Consider the following 14,899-nt stretch of genomic DNA (forward strand, 5'->3'; position numbering starts at 1 on the left):
CAATGTCATACCTTCAATGTTAGTGCTAAGACCGGGGTTTTGTGGTTGTAGATTCTTATGCTTACTTTCTACTCACAGCATTGATAGGTTTCATTACATACATTGATGTCTGTGATTCATACTGAGCTGTTTTTGAACAGTAGAAAGTTAGTTTGAATTTGGTTTGTTATTTGCTGAATATTCACAATATTTGAACTTTGTTTTTTGTCCAGAAACATTTGACTATATGTAGATTGTTGTCTGGTATCTGTTTGATTATTTTGTTCCTGTCTCGTCTTATAACTTTAACATATTTTGAGGAAGGTGGCTATATAAGAAGTCTTCATTTTAGTACTACCTTTTTTCCTAGTTTCCTCTTTTCTTTCAATATTTTGCTGGTATCCATATGCCTTTTGCATCTTTCCAAGAAAAATCAAGTTGTTATTATTTATGAATTACCAGTGGAGTTTTAATGAGATCTCTACCAATTTCATGCTATACTTTATTAACTTTTTTAACATTATTTTTGAAGTAAACAGATTTATTTATTGAACCCATTTTTGTTTGTTTGTTTTTTCTTTTTTTCTTTTTCTTTTTTTTATTTAATATTTTATTTACATTTAAGATGCCTTCCCCTTTCCCTATTTCCCCTCCCTAGAAAACCCCTGTCCCATGCCCCCCCTTTCCTTTTTGCTTTTATATATATATATATATATATATATATATATATATATATATATATATTTTAAATGTTAATCAAAGGATTTATAAGTTTGGTAATGCTCAATCAGAAGCGTAACCCAATACCCAACCTAGATATAAAAACTATCTTTGACTGGTGGAGACCTGTGAACATGTGCCTCCATGCCCTCTCTCTCTTTCTCTCTCTCACCACCTAGCTTCTCCTCTCCTTCATCTTCTCTCCTTACTCCATCTCTTCCTCTCAATACTCCCTCCTTCCCATTTAGCTCCTCCTACATATCACTCTTCCTGTTAAAGTAAAACTTTTCTCTCAAAATACAGTTAGAGCATACTTATTCCTAATTGTACCAGTGAGGTACAAGATAGTTCTAATACCCATAATACCCAGTCCATCATTTTGTTGACTAACCAGAACCTCTGTCATCTCTTCTAACTAAAACACTTACTTTTTGATCCTGGCCCCCTTTTTTTTTTTTTTTTTTGGCTTTAGAGTGAATGTCAGCTGAAAACTATATACTCAGATCTTTTCTCTCAAAGTAAATAGCCAGGATTGGCTGTGAGACTATGGGTCTTCAACCCCGTCAGAAATCCAGAATGACTGAGTGAACTGAAGTTATGGGAAGCACTAAACGTAGCTTCTAAAACTTAGCCAATTTATAGAGACCGCTGAACACCTGAAAAGCCCCTATACTACCGAACGTTCGAGCATCAAATCGTCAGCCTTCTGGCCCAGAGTCATCTGACAGACCTTAGTGGTGCAGGATTATTAAGGGTTGATTACTTTGTCTAGGCAGATATAATCAGTCGACTATTCTGCAAGTGTGTTTAAATGAGGCACTCCTTAGTCTATAGATAATTTAGGAAGACCCTTCCATAGAAACAATACTGGATCTTTCTATTTATTAACTTAAAATATCTCTTTACTTATTTAGGATTTCTTTGATATCATTTACCACATGTAGATAATTTATAAATCTGTACATATTTTGTAGCTTTTCTCACTTGTATATGTTGATTAACTTAATAATGGAGTGTTTTACTTCTGTGAGATGCAGATGTAAATGTTATTGTGTTATGTTAATTATTTGTATTTATTATTGGAAAAATTTACATGAAAATAAAATATAACTTTAGCATATTCACCCTCATTTCCCCCTGGAAGTTCCAATCATATTTCCTTCCAAACTTCAAGCATGCTTTCATTTTCTTTTTTTATTATGTATTAATTCACTGAGTTCAATAGGTGCTGCCCAGATGCTCAACCATAAGGATCAACTGCTAGGTCTTAAGAAGCCTCTCAATGACCACCTTTTTTGTCTATAGAGAAAAATGACTGTCACTGCCCCAGAAATCATCAACTATCAAGAGATTCTCAGTTAGATGTGGAAACTAGGTACCTTTTTCCCCAAAGCTATCCTAGAACTTTCAGCGGGTTGATCTTGTGTAGGTAACTACAGCTGCTTTTAGTTCTTGAATGCGATAACCATGTCATATTCAGAAGTCTAAGCTTCATATCACTTCTTTCCTTCCTCCAGTCTTTAGATTCTTTCTACTCAAACTTCCAAGATGCCCCTGGGTTTGACTAGGGGATATCTCAAAAGACAACTGAGTAGAAGGTTTTCAGCTGACATTTATTCTAAGCCAAGAAAAAAGCCAGGTTCAAAACTAAGTGTTTTAGTTAGGAGAGACAACAGAGGTTCTGGTTAGTCAACAAAATGATGGGCTGGGTATTAGGACTATCTTGTACCTCACTGGTGCATATAGGAATAATTATGATCTAATTGTATTTTGAGAGAAAAGTGTTATTTTAACAGGAAAGGTGATATGTAGGAGGAGCCAAAGGGGAAGGAGTACCAAGAGGAAGAGATGGAGTAAGGAGAGGACAAGATGAAGGAGAGGAGAAGCAAGGTGATGAGAGAGAGAAAGAGAGGAGGGGGCATGGAGGCAGATGTCCACGTGTCTCCACCAGTCAAAAACAGTGTATATATCTAGGTTGGGTATTGGGTTACACTTCTGATTCAGCATTACCAAACGTATAAAGCCTTTGACAAACACTTAAAAAAAATTGTATAAAAGCAAAAAGGAAAAGGGGGCATGGGATAGGGGTATTTTCGGGAGGGGAAATGGGAAAGGGGATGGCATCTGAAATGTAAATAAAATATAAAATAAAAAATGAGAAAAAAGAATATAATGCTAAAAGAAAGAAAGAAAGAAAGAAAGAAAGAAAGAAAGAAAGAAAGAAAGAAAGAAAATCTATCACCCCTTAGAAGTCATGACAGTGGGCGTTTGGAATTTGAGGCAGCTGATCACATTCCATCAGGGCCACTGAAGCAATGACTGTTGGTGCTCAGTCCCCAGATCTTATTCTGTCTAGAAGTCCAGTCCATGGAAGCATGTGGGACACACTTAGGATGTATCCTTCTACCTCAGTTAACCCAATCAGAAAATCCTCTCATAGACATGTCCAGAGCTTCAATTCCATGGTGATTATATATCCTATAATATTAATAATCAAGACTAAACATCACAATTCCTAAGAGTATCATTAAGAAAAACTAAACCAAGTTAATCACATTTCATGATGCATTAGGTATAATTAGAGATAAAAGTAGGTAGTATAATGTGAAAATAATCTGAATGCAAGAAATATGAAAAATGACTTAACTAGGTATTTGCAAATAGAAGTTCAAAATAAAAAATAATTTTCTAAAGAAAATATAAGGGCAAAATCAGGTCAGGAAATTGTCACTATACCAAAAGTTCTTAGTTGACAAAATGAAAAGCTATTCTACAATAGTACATTTGAAAAATGAAAGCACATGTAACACACTAAAATAAAAATTGAAATGTAGTCTAAGAACTATAATCTAACCTAGCAGATTGGAAACCTAGCTAAGATGTTGGGGGCCGACTTTTAGCAGAAAGCGGCTATCAGCTTTGCAGCCATCTTGAGCCATATACCCTGACATGAGATTTAAATTACAATAGCCTACAACAGCTGAGAACACTCTGATAATCTTGGTTTAGATACCTTGAGATTAAAGGTGTGTGAGATTAAAGGTGTGTGACTTAATAGTGACTTAGAAGTATAGAGATCAGAGTTAGAGACAAGACCTAAGGGCATGATTAAAGGTGTAACTTAGAGGTGTGGCTTAGAAGTGAGACATATAAAAGGCAGAGACAGAACAGATCAGAGCAGGAGACATTAGGGAGACACAGCAGAGAGAAGACATTAGGGAGACATCAGACTAGAGAGAGAGATTCATACACATCAGACATTAGGTAGAATCTGCCTTCAACCTCGCTCTTGCTGAACCCCCGACCTGAAGACCGGAGCAGCAGCTTGGGCCGGGATACAGTGGCCGCCCAAAAGTGGGTTGGCCCGGGCCTCAGCATTTTGCTCAGGCCGAGACATTTTTTGGCCACCCCAACGTGGGACTAGTGCGGTCCCCAACACTAAGAGGCAAAGGATACAATGTTAGAAGAAAATAAAAAATTTACTAAAAATTTTAAAAGCCTGAACACTCAGGCCGGGCGGTGGTGGCGCACGCCTTTAATCCCAGCACTTGGGAGGCAGAGGCAGGCGGATTTCTGAGTTCGAGGCCAGCCTGGTCTACAGAGTGAGTTCCAGGACAGCCAGGGCTATACAGAGAAACCCTGTCTCGAAAAGCAAAAACAGCCAGGGCTATACAGAGAAACCCTGTCTCGAAAAGCAAAAAAAAAAAAAAAAAAAAAAAAACCCAAAAAGCCTGAACACTCACTTTAAAAGGATATTTAAAATGAACAAAATTAGAAATGAACAAGAAAGATTGGTTGCTCTAATCAGCTAATAGTTCCAATACTATAGGAACATTTATATCTTATAACAGTACTTATCCAAATCACTTTGATATAATTTAGTACTTTAAATATAGCATTTTGTGTTCTTTATGGCTTGTAGTATCAGAGGTACATGCTTATAGTTTTCAATTTATACTGATACTTGCTTATGGTCCTTCTTATCCTTCAGTGATTTTAAAATTAAGATTCTAGATACAGGTGAAATATCTAGAAAGCCTGAGCTTCAGAATTCACAGTACTTTTCATATATAGTATTTACTTTGTGGTAGACGAAGTTAAGTGCATTTCATATATTTACTAAAGAAAACATCAATCACAGGGGAAATTAAATTTTATCTTACAAAGCAAGGCTCAAAGTTAAAATGAAAAAGGAAAAATCAAACATGAAATTCTATAAAGATCAGATTCTCAAATGCCAAAGTAACAAGAGCAGCAATATTAGACGAATATGGTGTATTAGAGTTCTGAATGAGAGTTCCCTAAAAATACCATAAATACACAAAATAAAAAAATCAGGACCTCTGAAGATAGAAACTTTTGAAGAAAGAACTTTGAGGAAACTTCTGGGTTGGAAAAACACTTATACTCTCTCTACCTCTCTACATTGCTCATCTGTCTCCAATGAACAAGACAGGCAAAAGCCACAGATTAGAAAAGTTATATACTTTGTGTAAGAACATACAGGAAGTAGCTGTGAAGGCTTTCTAGTAGGGCAGCATGTCCTAAAAACCTTTACTTACAACCACTACTATATTAAGAAAATTTCTGGTTTCCAGATGAAGGTGTGGAGTCTGGAGAGTCAATAGTCAACTTTTTGTGAAAGTATTGAAATCTATAAAAATTTGAAATCAAACACATTAGAAACATTTTTAAAACATTATTTTAAACATGCCGTATGTGTGCACATGTGTGTGTGTACAAACACTTTAGTGAAGGTGCCCAAGGTGGCCAGATATATTGGATTTCCCTGGAGCCAGGGTTATAGGTATTTGAGAACAACCTGATCTGGGTGACAAGAACTGTGAGAGAAGGAGTGAACTCTCTGAACTGCTAAGCCATTTCTTCAGCACCTAGAATATTTTAATATATAATTCAGCAAAAGATTTTAATATATAATTCAGTGTTTATTTCTATAGGAGTAATACACGCACACACAAACAGGCACATTTTAAAAATTTCTCTTTACATTTGTTATGTCTAGAAGTTTTCATCTATTCAGAAAATGACCATAGTTATTGAATTAAGTAGCCTAATTTTCCTTGTCAGAATATACTAAATAATTTTATGTCCCTAATGTAAAGCTCTCTCTCTCTCTCTCTCTCTCTTTCTCTCTCATTTTCAGTATTAGTAGAAAGTGGAACTGTCATTTCATTTGTTGGTTATATCAATTCTGGATATTGTAACATTTATAGAAATATTGTTGGACTTGAGGAACTATCAATAAACAAAGTGGTGAGTTTCAGATTATTTGCTTTTTTGATAATTAACTACTCTAATGACTTAGGAGTGCTGGATAGCATTTTCTCATACATATTTAACATCTTGTTTTATTTAAGACAATGATATGTTCATGTAGAAGTTGCAAAATGACCAATGATCATATTATAGGGTACTTCATGTCCTTTGTCAGAAAAACAAAATTTAAAACCCTTCCAAAGTACTACCCCAATAGAAAAAAAAAAAAAAAAAAAAGAGTAAGACAAGTTTTACCATGAAACTCATGTTTCCCTCTCAGTATTTACTCACTTAGAAAGAAGTGTATCCATCTACACAAAGACTCACATTAATCTTTACAATCTGGAGCTAGAAGTAATCTAAATATCCATTGATGGCTGAATGAAGTCATCGTGCTATCCTTAGATAATGAATTGCCAGGCAGAGTGAAAGAATCTACGATAAGTTGTATGAATCTCAACATAGGTGATATAAAACATCAAACCCAAGAAAGCAGTGTACTCATTTCATTTTTATAAACCAGGTAAAAAGGAGTCATAGTAACAGAAAAAGAATTAGTGATTATTTCTCAGGATTCAATTAAATATGTAAACTGGCTTATACTGTGACATTTCTATGATATTGAGAATAAAGCTTTACCATTTGCAGAAATGACAAATATTCAATCTGTTACGACTTGACTTCAATGCACTAAAGACTTTCTCCTTGTTCAAGTGCCTGTCAAATGCTTGTCTTGGAGGGCGGGGATATTTGCTTTTCCATGCTTACTGTTGCTTGATCATCTTAGTTTTAATACTGATTAGAACTCCCAGGAAAGATGCCATTATGTCCTCATCCTCTTCAGAGCCACCTGTATTGAAACTGCAGTAAAATCTACCACAAAGACCTTGATTTGAAATAAATTATTAGCTTATTCAATTGAAATTACCATTTTTACTAAGAAAGCATAATAATTGGAGATACAGCTCACAAAATATCCACTTGTGATATGTAAACATGTTGGGGTCCACACTAGCCCCACGTTGGGGCGGCCAAAAATGTCGTGGCCCAAGCAAAATGTTGAGGCCCGGGCTGACCCATGTTTGGGCGGCCACTGTATCCCGGCCCAAGCTGCCTATCCATTCCTCGGGTCGGGGTTCAGCAAGAGCAAGAGTGAGGACGGACTCGAAGAATGCAGACCAGACAGAGTGTAATTCAATCCCGTTTATTCTTCAGTCTAAGTCCTAAGTCTTGAGTTCCTAGTGCCTAGTCCCTAGCTCCTAGTCCCTCCAAGTTCCAAGTTACTTCTTCCAAGTTCTCTTCCAAGTGCCTGCTACCTGTCTTATCTCTGCTGTGTCTGGTTCTCTCCTCTGTGTCTCCCTAATGTCTGATGTGTCTGGTTCTCTCTAGAGCCAAGTGTCTTCTACCTAATGTCTGATTCTCTACTGTCTGCCTCTGCCTTTTATATGTCTTACTTCTAAGCCACGCCTCTAAGTTACACCTTTAATCATGCCCCTAGGTCTTGTCTCTAAATCTGATCTCTACACTTCTAAGTCATGCTCTTAAGTCACATACCTTTAATCTCACACACCTTTAATCTCAAGGTATCTAAACCAAGATTATCGGAGTGTGCTCAGCTGTTGTAGGCTATTGTAATCCAAGTCACATGTCAGGGTATATGGCTCAGGATGGCTGCAAAGCTGATAGCCGCTTTCTGCTAAAAGTCGGCCCCCAACATAAACACACCTGAGATTAGTTCACAGTAACATACTTATGAGCAAACACACCCAAACAATAAAAGAAGAAAGACAAGTGTGAATACCTATCTCAGTTTACGCCATCACTACTTATAGCTGTTAGAGTTTCTCATCTCCATTCTCTCAGTTACTCCAATAACTGTGTCTTCCATGTGAGGCTGATGTTTATTAGAGATAATAATTTACAAAATACTCTTCTTGGAGCTCCGAAAACTTGAACTAGTTCAACATTTCTCAGACATCTTAACATAATCAAAAAGGAAATGCAGGATAGTTAGATAGCTCAGCTTGCCACCAAGCCTGACAAACTGAGTTCAAACTCTGGAATCCACATAGTAAAAGGAGAGAACTGAAGTTTTTCTCAATCCTCTACATGCATATTATTATTACCATCATCACCACCACCACCACCACCATCAATCATCTCATATACTCACACACACTCTGAATTAGTAGACCTTAAACTAATGCAATAGCTGCATAACTAAATGACAGTATTGTCAGCTATTTTTTAATATACTGAAGGATACTTGAGTGTATTATTGCTTTAATATAAAAAGAATGATATAAAATGAATAAAATAACATTTAAATGTTTTCCTCTGATTTCAATAAACTTGGCTGCTAATTTCTTTTTACTGGATGATTTATGGATAGCTGAGTTTCTGATGAAAATGATTATGTGAATATTTTCATGAAAACTTTGTTATTCTTATCTTTTGCAGAAAAAAATGAAAAAGCTTGTTTATATGGGTAAACTTAAGGAGAAGGAGTCCTTTGGTGAGATCAGTGTTCTTCTTCAAGCTCCCTTCACATGCACAATTATTACTGGACAAGAAGTTGAGATGGCAGTTATTGAAGATAAGGATATACATGGTAAGTGCATGAATGTCTTGGGCCATTTAATCACAGATTAAATGAAGCCCTTTTGAAAAGGAACTTTTAACTGAAATTGAGACATACAAGTGAGTGTATATATGTTCATAATAGTGGTGAGAGTTATATAAGATAGATTGTAGATAGGTATATAGTAGACAGATGTACTCCTTACATTATTCTGATTCTATTTTTCTACTTTCAGCTTATTGAATTTACTAGTCGTTTTGATAATCCACTGTTAAATGTAGCAGTCCTGGTTTTACAGAACGCTTTATATTATATTGAAGGTGTTTGTTTGATGATTTTGAATCAGGTAAATTATGTACAATGCTAATGTACAAAAACCCAAACACACACATATACATGCATACACACATGCATAGATACATGTACACACATGCACACTCATGTGTAAAAAAACATGCATGCATAAGCATGCTCATATACACATGTACACATATGTGCACACATACATACACACATACAAAGTTTTCAATATTTAAGTCAAATACTGAAACCTTAGGGCTCTAGTAATAATAAAAGAATAATGATGCCATCACAGATTAAGACATGCGATTGAATATAAACAGAAATGAATAGTGGTTGAGCCATTACCCAGTATAATTCTAAGTGCTTTTCTGTACACTCAAGCTAAAGAATGCCATATAGTACTAAATAATATAGTAGGAGACATTAAAATTGGTGAAAGATTTTCTTAAATTAACTTAATAGAACAGAATTCTTGGATTCCAAATTTTGAGTATATATATCTCTTGAGAATGTGCAACCTATACTTGCTAAAACTTTATTCAAATAAAAAGGCTAATCCAGTCTCGTGTTTTTAAAAAGTGTGGTTTTGAAGTGGTATTTGTTAATTTTCTTCATACCTGTGTCATTCAAATAGAACTCCCTTGAAGTTAAATATCACCTAACACCAACTACTAATTAAAACAACAATTTTGTCAGTATTTGGCATGGTTTTCCTTTCACTAACAACATTAGTGGGGTACATAAACACATTAAATATCCTTTTATGTAAATAAAGATTTCACACATTACTATCATTCAGGGCTTTACAGAGAAACAGAACCTACTGAATATTTATATATATAAAGGAGATTCACTGGGAAGCACTTTACTACGGGGAACCAGGAGTTCATAAAGCCACAAGGAGTTCTCTTTGCAAGAGCCAGTGGTGTTAGATCAGTCTAAAGACTGATGCCTGAGAATAAGGGAAGCTGTTGGTGGAACTAGTTTTGCCCTAGTCTGAGCCTAAAGATCTGAAAAGTGTGTGTGTGTGTGTGTGTGTGTGTGTGTGTGTGTGCGCGTGCATGCACACATGTACATGTATACCTAACATGTAAGTGAGACAATTTAGTCAGTTTTGGGTTATGAATGCTTCATAATCTTTTTCCATTTGGAGAGAAAAACAATGTTCCAGAATAAGGAGGCATATAGAATGTAGAGATACTTAAGGGGAGAGAATTCATGCTTTATCTGCTTTTGTAGCCCACTGCTGATGTATTGTATAATTGAATTTTACCTTTTCATATTGGTGACTGTGAGTTTTCCTTGCTCTGTCTTCTAATTCAGATACTAATCCCTTTTAAAGATATCCTTATACACATACCTGAAAATGTTTTTCATAATATGTCTGAAATTGTATAGCCTCATCAAACTGACACATAAAATTAATGATCAAACACATAAACGTGTTTCTTTCAAGCATTTATTAGAATCATTTTTGCCACCCGGCAGCCCAAATTTAAATAGATGGTATAGTATAGAGATGAAATTGTTCATGTGCATGCTATTCATCTTCTAAAATTTATTCTATACTCCATTTATTTTAAGACTGATTTCACAAGGCTAGTGTCATGCTATTTTTTTGATTCATTAGTCTCTAGGGAGAATTATGAACTATATTTTCCCCAAATCCATAAGGCAACAGAATAAGTTTATTGTAGAATATATTTATATTTCCACATTATAAGTATTTTATGTTTTATTTCAAGGAAATCAAGTATATATTTAAAAAGCAAAAGTTCTAAGAAATTAATGCATGGTTGGTTTTAATGAAAGGAACATATTTACACATGAAAAGGGGACTTTATTTTATAGTGTGTGTGTGTCTGTCTGTGCATGAAGGTAGAGGATGTATATGGTGTTGGGGATGGATGGAATCTAGGGCTTTAAAGATAGTAGGCAAGTGTTCTTGCACTGAGACACTTTTCATCCAAAAATTGCTTCCTTACAATTAATATTTTAAATACAATTTGTTGTTTGGCAGTCTCTACACATACAAAGTGTATTGTGATTACTCTTCTATCTTCCTCCAAACCCTACCAACATCCCATTCTTAGTACAAGTATGTCTCTCTGCCACATTTATGTCTTTTGTTCTTTGGGCCACTGAGTTTACTCACTGCCGCCGCCACAGCTGTGATTTGTAACTGTCAATTGAAGGTTGATGAGCTCACCAATAGGAGATTCCTTGATCTCCAACTTTTATCAACACCCAAATGTTACCAAGGAATTGGTAGGGATCTGTGAACCACCCCCTTACCAATGATCCAGATCCAGATTAATGCAGGCCAAGTACAGAAAAATTTAAGCTGCTATGAGATCTCGATTGTAATGAATGTGCCTTTACCATACTTCTCCCTATAATCCACTTCCTATATTTTTTCTCCTGTCTTTTAAAATATTCTCTGAGTCTTAGAGAAGTTAGTGGTATAAATAGCCTATCAAGGGATGAACATACATCCATCTATTAGTATAGCAGAATATCATTAGGAGTAAGTTCATTGACTTTTTTGGCAGTCGTGTTTGAGTCCACTCTGGGTCTTTGGGATGTCTTGCATCTGGTTTCTGGACATCCGGGTCACATGTGGGCTAACTCTCCTTGCTGAGAGCTTCAATTTGGACCAGTCATTGGTTGGACACTCACAAGTTCTGCCCCACTATTACTCCAGAACATATTGCAGAGAAAAACCAGATTGTAGGTTGAAGGTTTTGTGGCTTAGTGGATCTCCCAGTCCCACTTCTCATAGCCTTGATTAGTTATATAACATGGCCAGTTTGTACTCCGCATCCTCCTTTGTATGAGACTTCTGAGAATTGCTACCATGGATTTTAGGAAATTTCTACTGCACTAGTTTCTATATCCCTGCACATATGACCTCCAATTCCTGTTGACTTTTTCAGAACTCTCTCACTCAATCCCTTCCAACCCCAGCCCCCATGCCTCCTGTTCCCATGGCTTCCTACCCAAATGCACTTGCAAAATCTATTCTATTTCCCCTTCTCAAGGAGATCCATCCACTAAGTGTAGGCACTCAGTTCTAGAAAGTTGCCTCTTAAAACAACCTTCATTGTGTTGCATAAGTTTGAGTGTGTTAGGTTTCCATTTTCATTCAATTATAAAACACTTTGAATTTCTGTCTGGACACATTGTTTATTTAGTAGAGAGTTGTTCAGTTTGTAGACTTCCTGTTTTTTTCTGTTGTTAATATCCAGCTTTAATACATGGTGGTCTGCTAAGATGCTAGGTGTGTTGTAATTTTCTTGTATCTGTTGAGACTTTCCTAGTGTCCAAGTATGTGGTCAATTTTGAAGAATATGCCGAGAAGCAGGTAAATTCTTTTGTGTTTGGGTGAAATGGTATGTAAATATGTGGTTTTTGGTTTAATAATGTCTTATAGCTTCATCATTTCACTGTTTAGCTTTTATGGATGACTTGTCTATTGTCACAGGTGAAGTATCAATATGTGATTTAAGCAGTAATGATGTTTCTTTTACAAATTTTGATGTCCTTGTGTTTGTGCAGAAATGCTTAGAATTTCAATATTCTTTTTGTGGATTTTCCCTTTGTTGAGTATATAGTGTCCTTCTCTACCTCTTTTGGTTAGTTTTGGTTTAAAGACTATTTTTTCCATTATTAAAATGGCTACATCAGCTTACTTTTCATGTTCATTTTCATTGAATATCTTTTTCCATTTTTTTTGCTCTGAACTGATATCTATCTCGTTGCTGATATCCAGTCTTCTCTTTACTAGGTGTGTGTTCTGGCCCTAGGTCTTTATCCTTGATTATCCTTGGCTCCTACATTATTCTCCTCCTTCCTAGCTCTTCCTCATCCTTCTACTCTTCTTCTCCTCCAGACTCCTCACTCCGCCTACCACTCATACATCCCAATCGCCTAGATTTTTACAAATGTAGTGGGAAGATATCCAGCTACAGTATAGTCTGAAGGTAGAGTAAAACACTAAGGTTGATAACTGAAGCAGCCTATGTAATAAAGTATACTTTTGTTTTTCAAATTAGTTGTGAAGAACCAAATCTTTAATTCTTGCACATATTAAAGATATTTAAAATATAGAATAAGGGAGAGAATTTTTATAATAACCTCCAATTATTTCTCCACACACTCTTAAAAGGCCTAGGAAAAAGAATGGCATTTGCCTGGTAGAGAAGAGAGTATCTGAAAAGCTCAACTGCAAGTGAAAGTCAGGGGAGAGGATTCTTCATAACTGAGAGGGAGGGTAATTGGGCAAATCAGAACCCAGTGGTTTACAGTGACTCAATCTGAGAACATCAAAACAAAACAGGGACCGTTTTCCAACTTCAATGATGTTAGAAATGGACACTCCTCCAGGGTAAATGTGAGAGAGATCCATATGGTCAATACGTTGTTTCATTTTTATGAACCCTAAGAATACCTATTTATACTTTCTGAAAACTTGATGTACCAACTTCGAGTACTGTGTAAGCTTCTAAAGTTATGTTGACCTGTTTAAAGCAAGAACAAAATAAGAGCATGCTTCAGGTCCACTAGTACAACAGTAGCCTGTCTGTTACATATGTTGCTAGCCAATCACTCTCTGACTGGCTTTATGTTCCTGCACAGAAAAGAATTTGTATCTGGTACTGTTATCTGGTTTCAAAACCTGTGGCTTGGAATTCATAGATCCTAGGTAGAAGGAATGACTGCTGTTGTTTTGATTTAACTTGTGACATCAACCTAGCTTCTTAATATTTTGTTTTTACCCATTGACAAGTGCTATTGTTAGCTTTAATAGGTGAGCCTTCTCTTGGGAATAACTGCTCTATGAATGCATGGGTGCTCTGGTTTTCAAGAATAACTGAAGGCCAGGCACTTCCGTGGAACCCACTGGCCGTGCCACATCAAAGATGCAGCTAGACAATATTCATTTGTTCCTCCTGCCCTACAATTCCAATCTCTGAGTCTTATCTCTAACTTTGTAGCAGACCAACTTCCTTGATCTCCCCTTCCTTTTTGCCCTTATTCACAGCAGGTCTCCTACAGTCTTATGCCACCATTCATCTCCTCCCTTTGTCTCATCCATCAAATCCCACAGATAGACATTCCAAGGAAACCCGCCAACCACAACTCACCAGAAAAATAGTGTTACTCACCACTCACTAAATTATATCAGAATACCTGCTGTGGCCTCTTCTTTTTCTCTGCACCCATTCCTAGGCGTCTATACAGACCAGAGGGGCATACTCAGCTTACCTCTCTGCTATGGACTCTCTCAGCCCTACCCTTCTATCCTATCCCTATTCCTTATTATCAACTCACAATATGATAATCAGGATGGTCCTGTGTAATGATTTGACTTGTTTTCTTTTTTGAGGCTGAAAAACTAAAATGCATATCTATATTATATTTTATAGCTACCTATGTAATTACCATTTCTGTGGCACATTGTTTTGTCTGGTAAAAGCATATTATTACATATTGCCCTTTCAGTGTAAAAATCATTCTATTTTTTGGTAGACTCACTTGCAGGTGACAAGATTATCTAGGGTTATTTTCTAAGGTTGCTTTATTTCTCAGTTATTTTGAAGGAAATGTTTGTTAGATTTAGAAGTCTTGACTGACATGCTTTATCCATATATGTCCAGCATGCTCTTCTCTGCCTTCTACCTACCTTAGTACAGAAAAAGGCTTATTGATAGGCAATATTATTTATTAACTTTTCCACATGTGGAAAGTTCATATATTGCACTCTGATGTGTCTATTTGTGGATTTATTCAGTTTATTTGACTTAAAGTTCAATGAGTTCTCTGATTTTGTACTTGAATATGTCCATGTTAGTTTAAAAATTTTCAGTTATGATCTCTGATCATTACTGGAGAAACAGGACATTCCTTAGGTATTATCCATTTATTTCCTAATTTTTCAGACACTTTAAAAGAAGTCTGACATGGTTTTTAATTTCAATCCCAATATCAATTTCTTAAATACCATGATAGAAAGTCACACTAGATTTTATAAGCATA

At 36.0% G+C, this 14,899-nt stretch overlaps 1 protein-coding gene across 2 annotated transcripts in view; it reads left to right on the top strand.

Annotated features, from left to right (window-relative positions):
* Cnbd1 (cyclic nucleotide binding domain containing 1) overlaps positions 1 to 14,899 on the top strand; it is a 334,202-nt gene that overhangs the window by 239,530 nt on the left and 79,773 nt on the right. Inside the window, exons 9-10 of one of the 2 annotated variants that reach the window (XM_076923968.1) lie at positions 5,864 to 5,973; positions 8,437 to 8,593. In XM_076923968.1, the coding sequence (XP_076780083.1) occupies positions 5,864 to 5,973; positions 8,437 to 8,593 (267 nt within the window). The remainder of the gene's footprint in view (positions 1 to 5,863; positions 5,974 to 8,436; positions 8,594 to 14,899) is intronic. The other variant, XM_076923969.1, reaches the window with a different exon arrangement.

This window comes from Arvicanthis niloticus, chromosome 25, assembly GCF_011762505.2.
Source record: "Arvicanthis niloticus isolate mArvNil1 chromosome 25, mArvNil1.pat.X, whole genome shotgun sequence".
In the NCBI taxonomy this organism is placed as follows: domain Eukaryota; kingdom Metazoa; phylum Chordata; class Mammalia; order Rodentia; family Muridae; genus Arvicanthis; species Arvicanthis niloticus.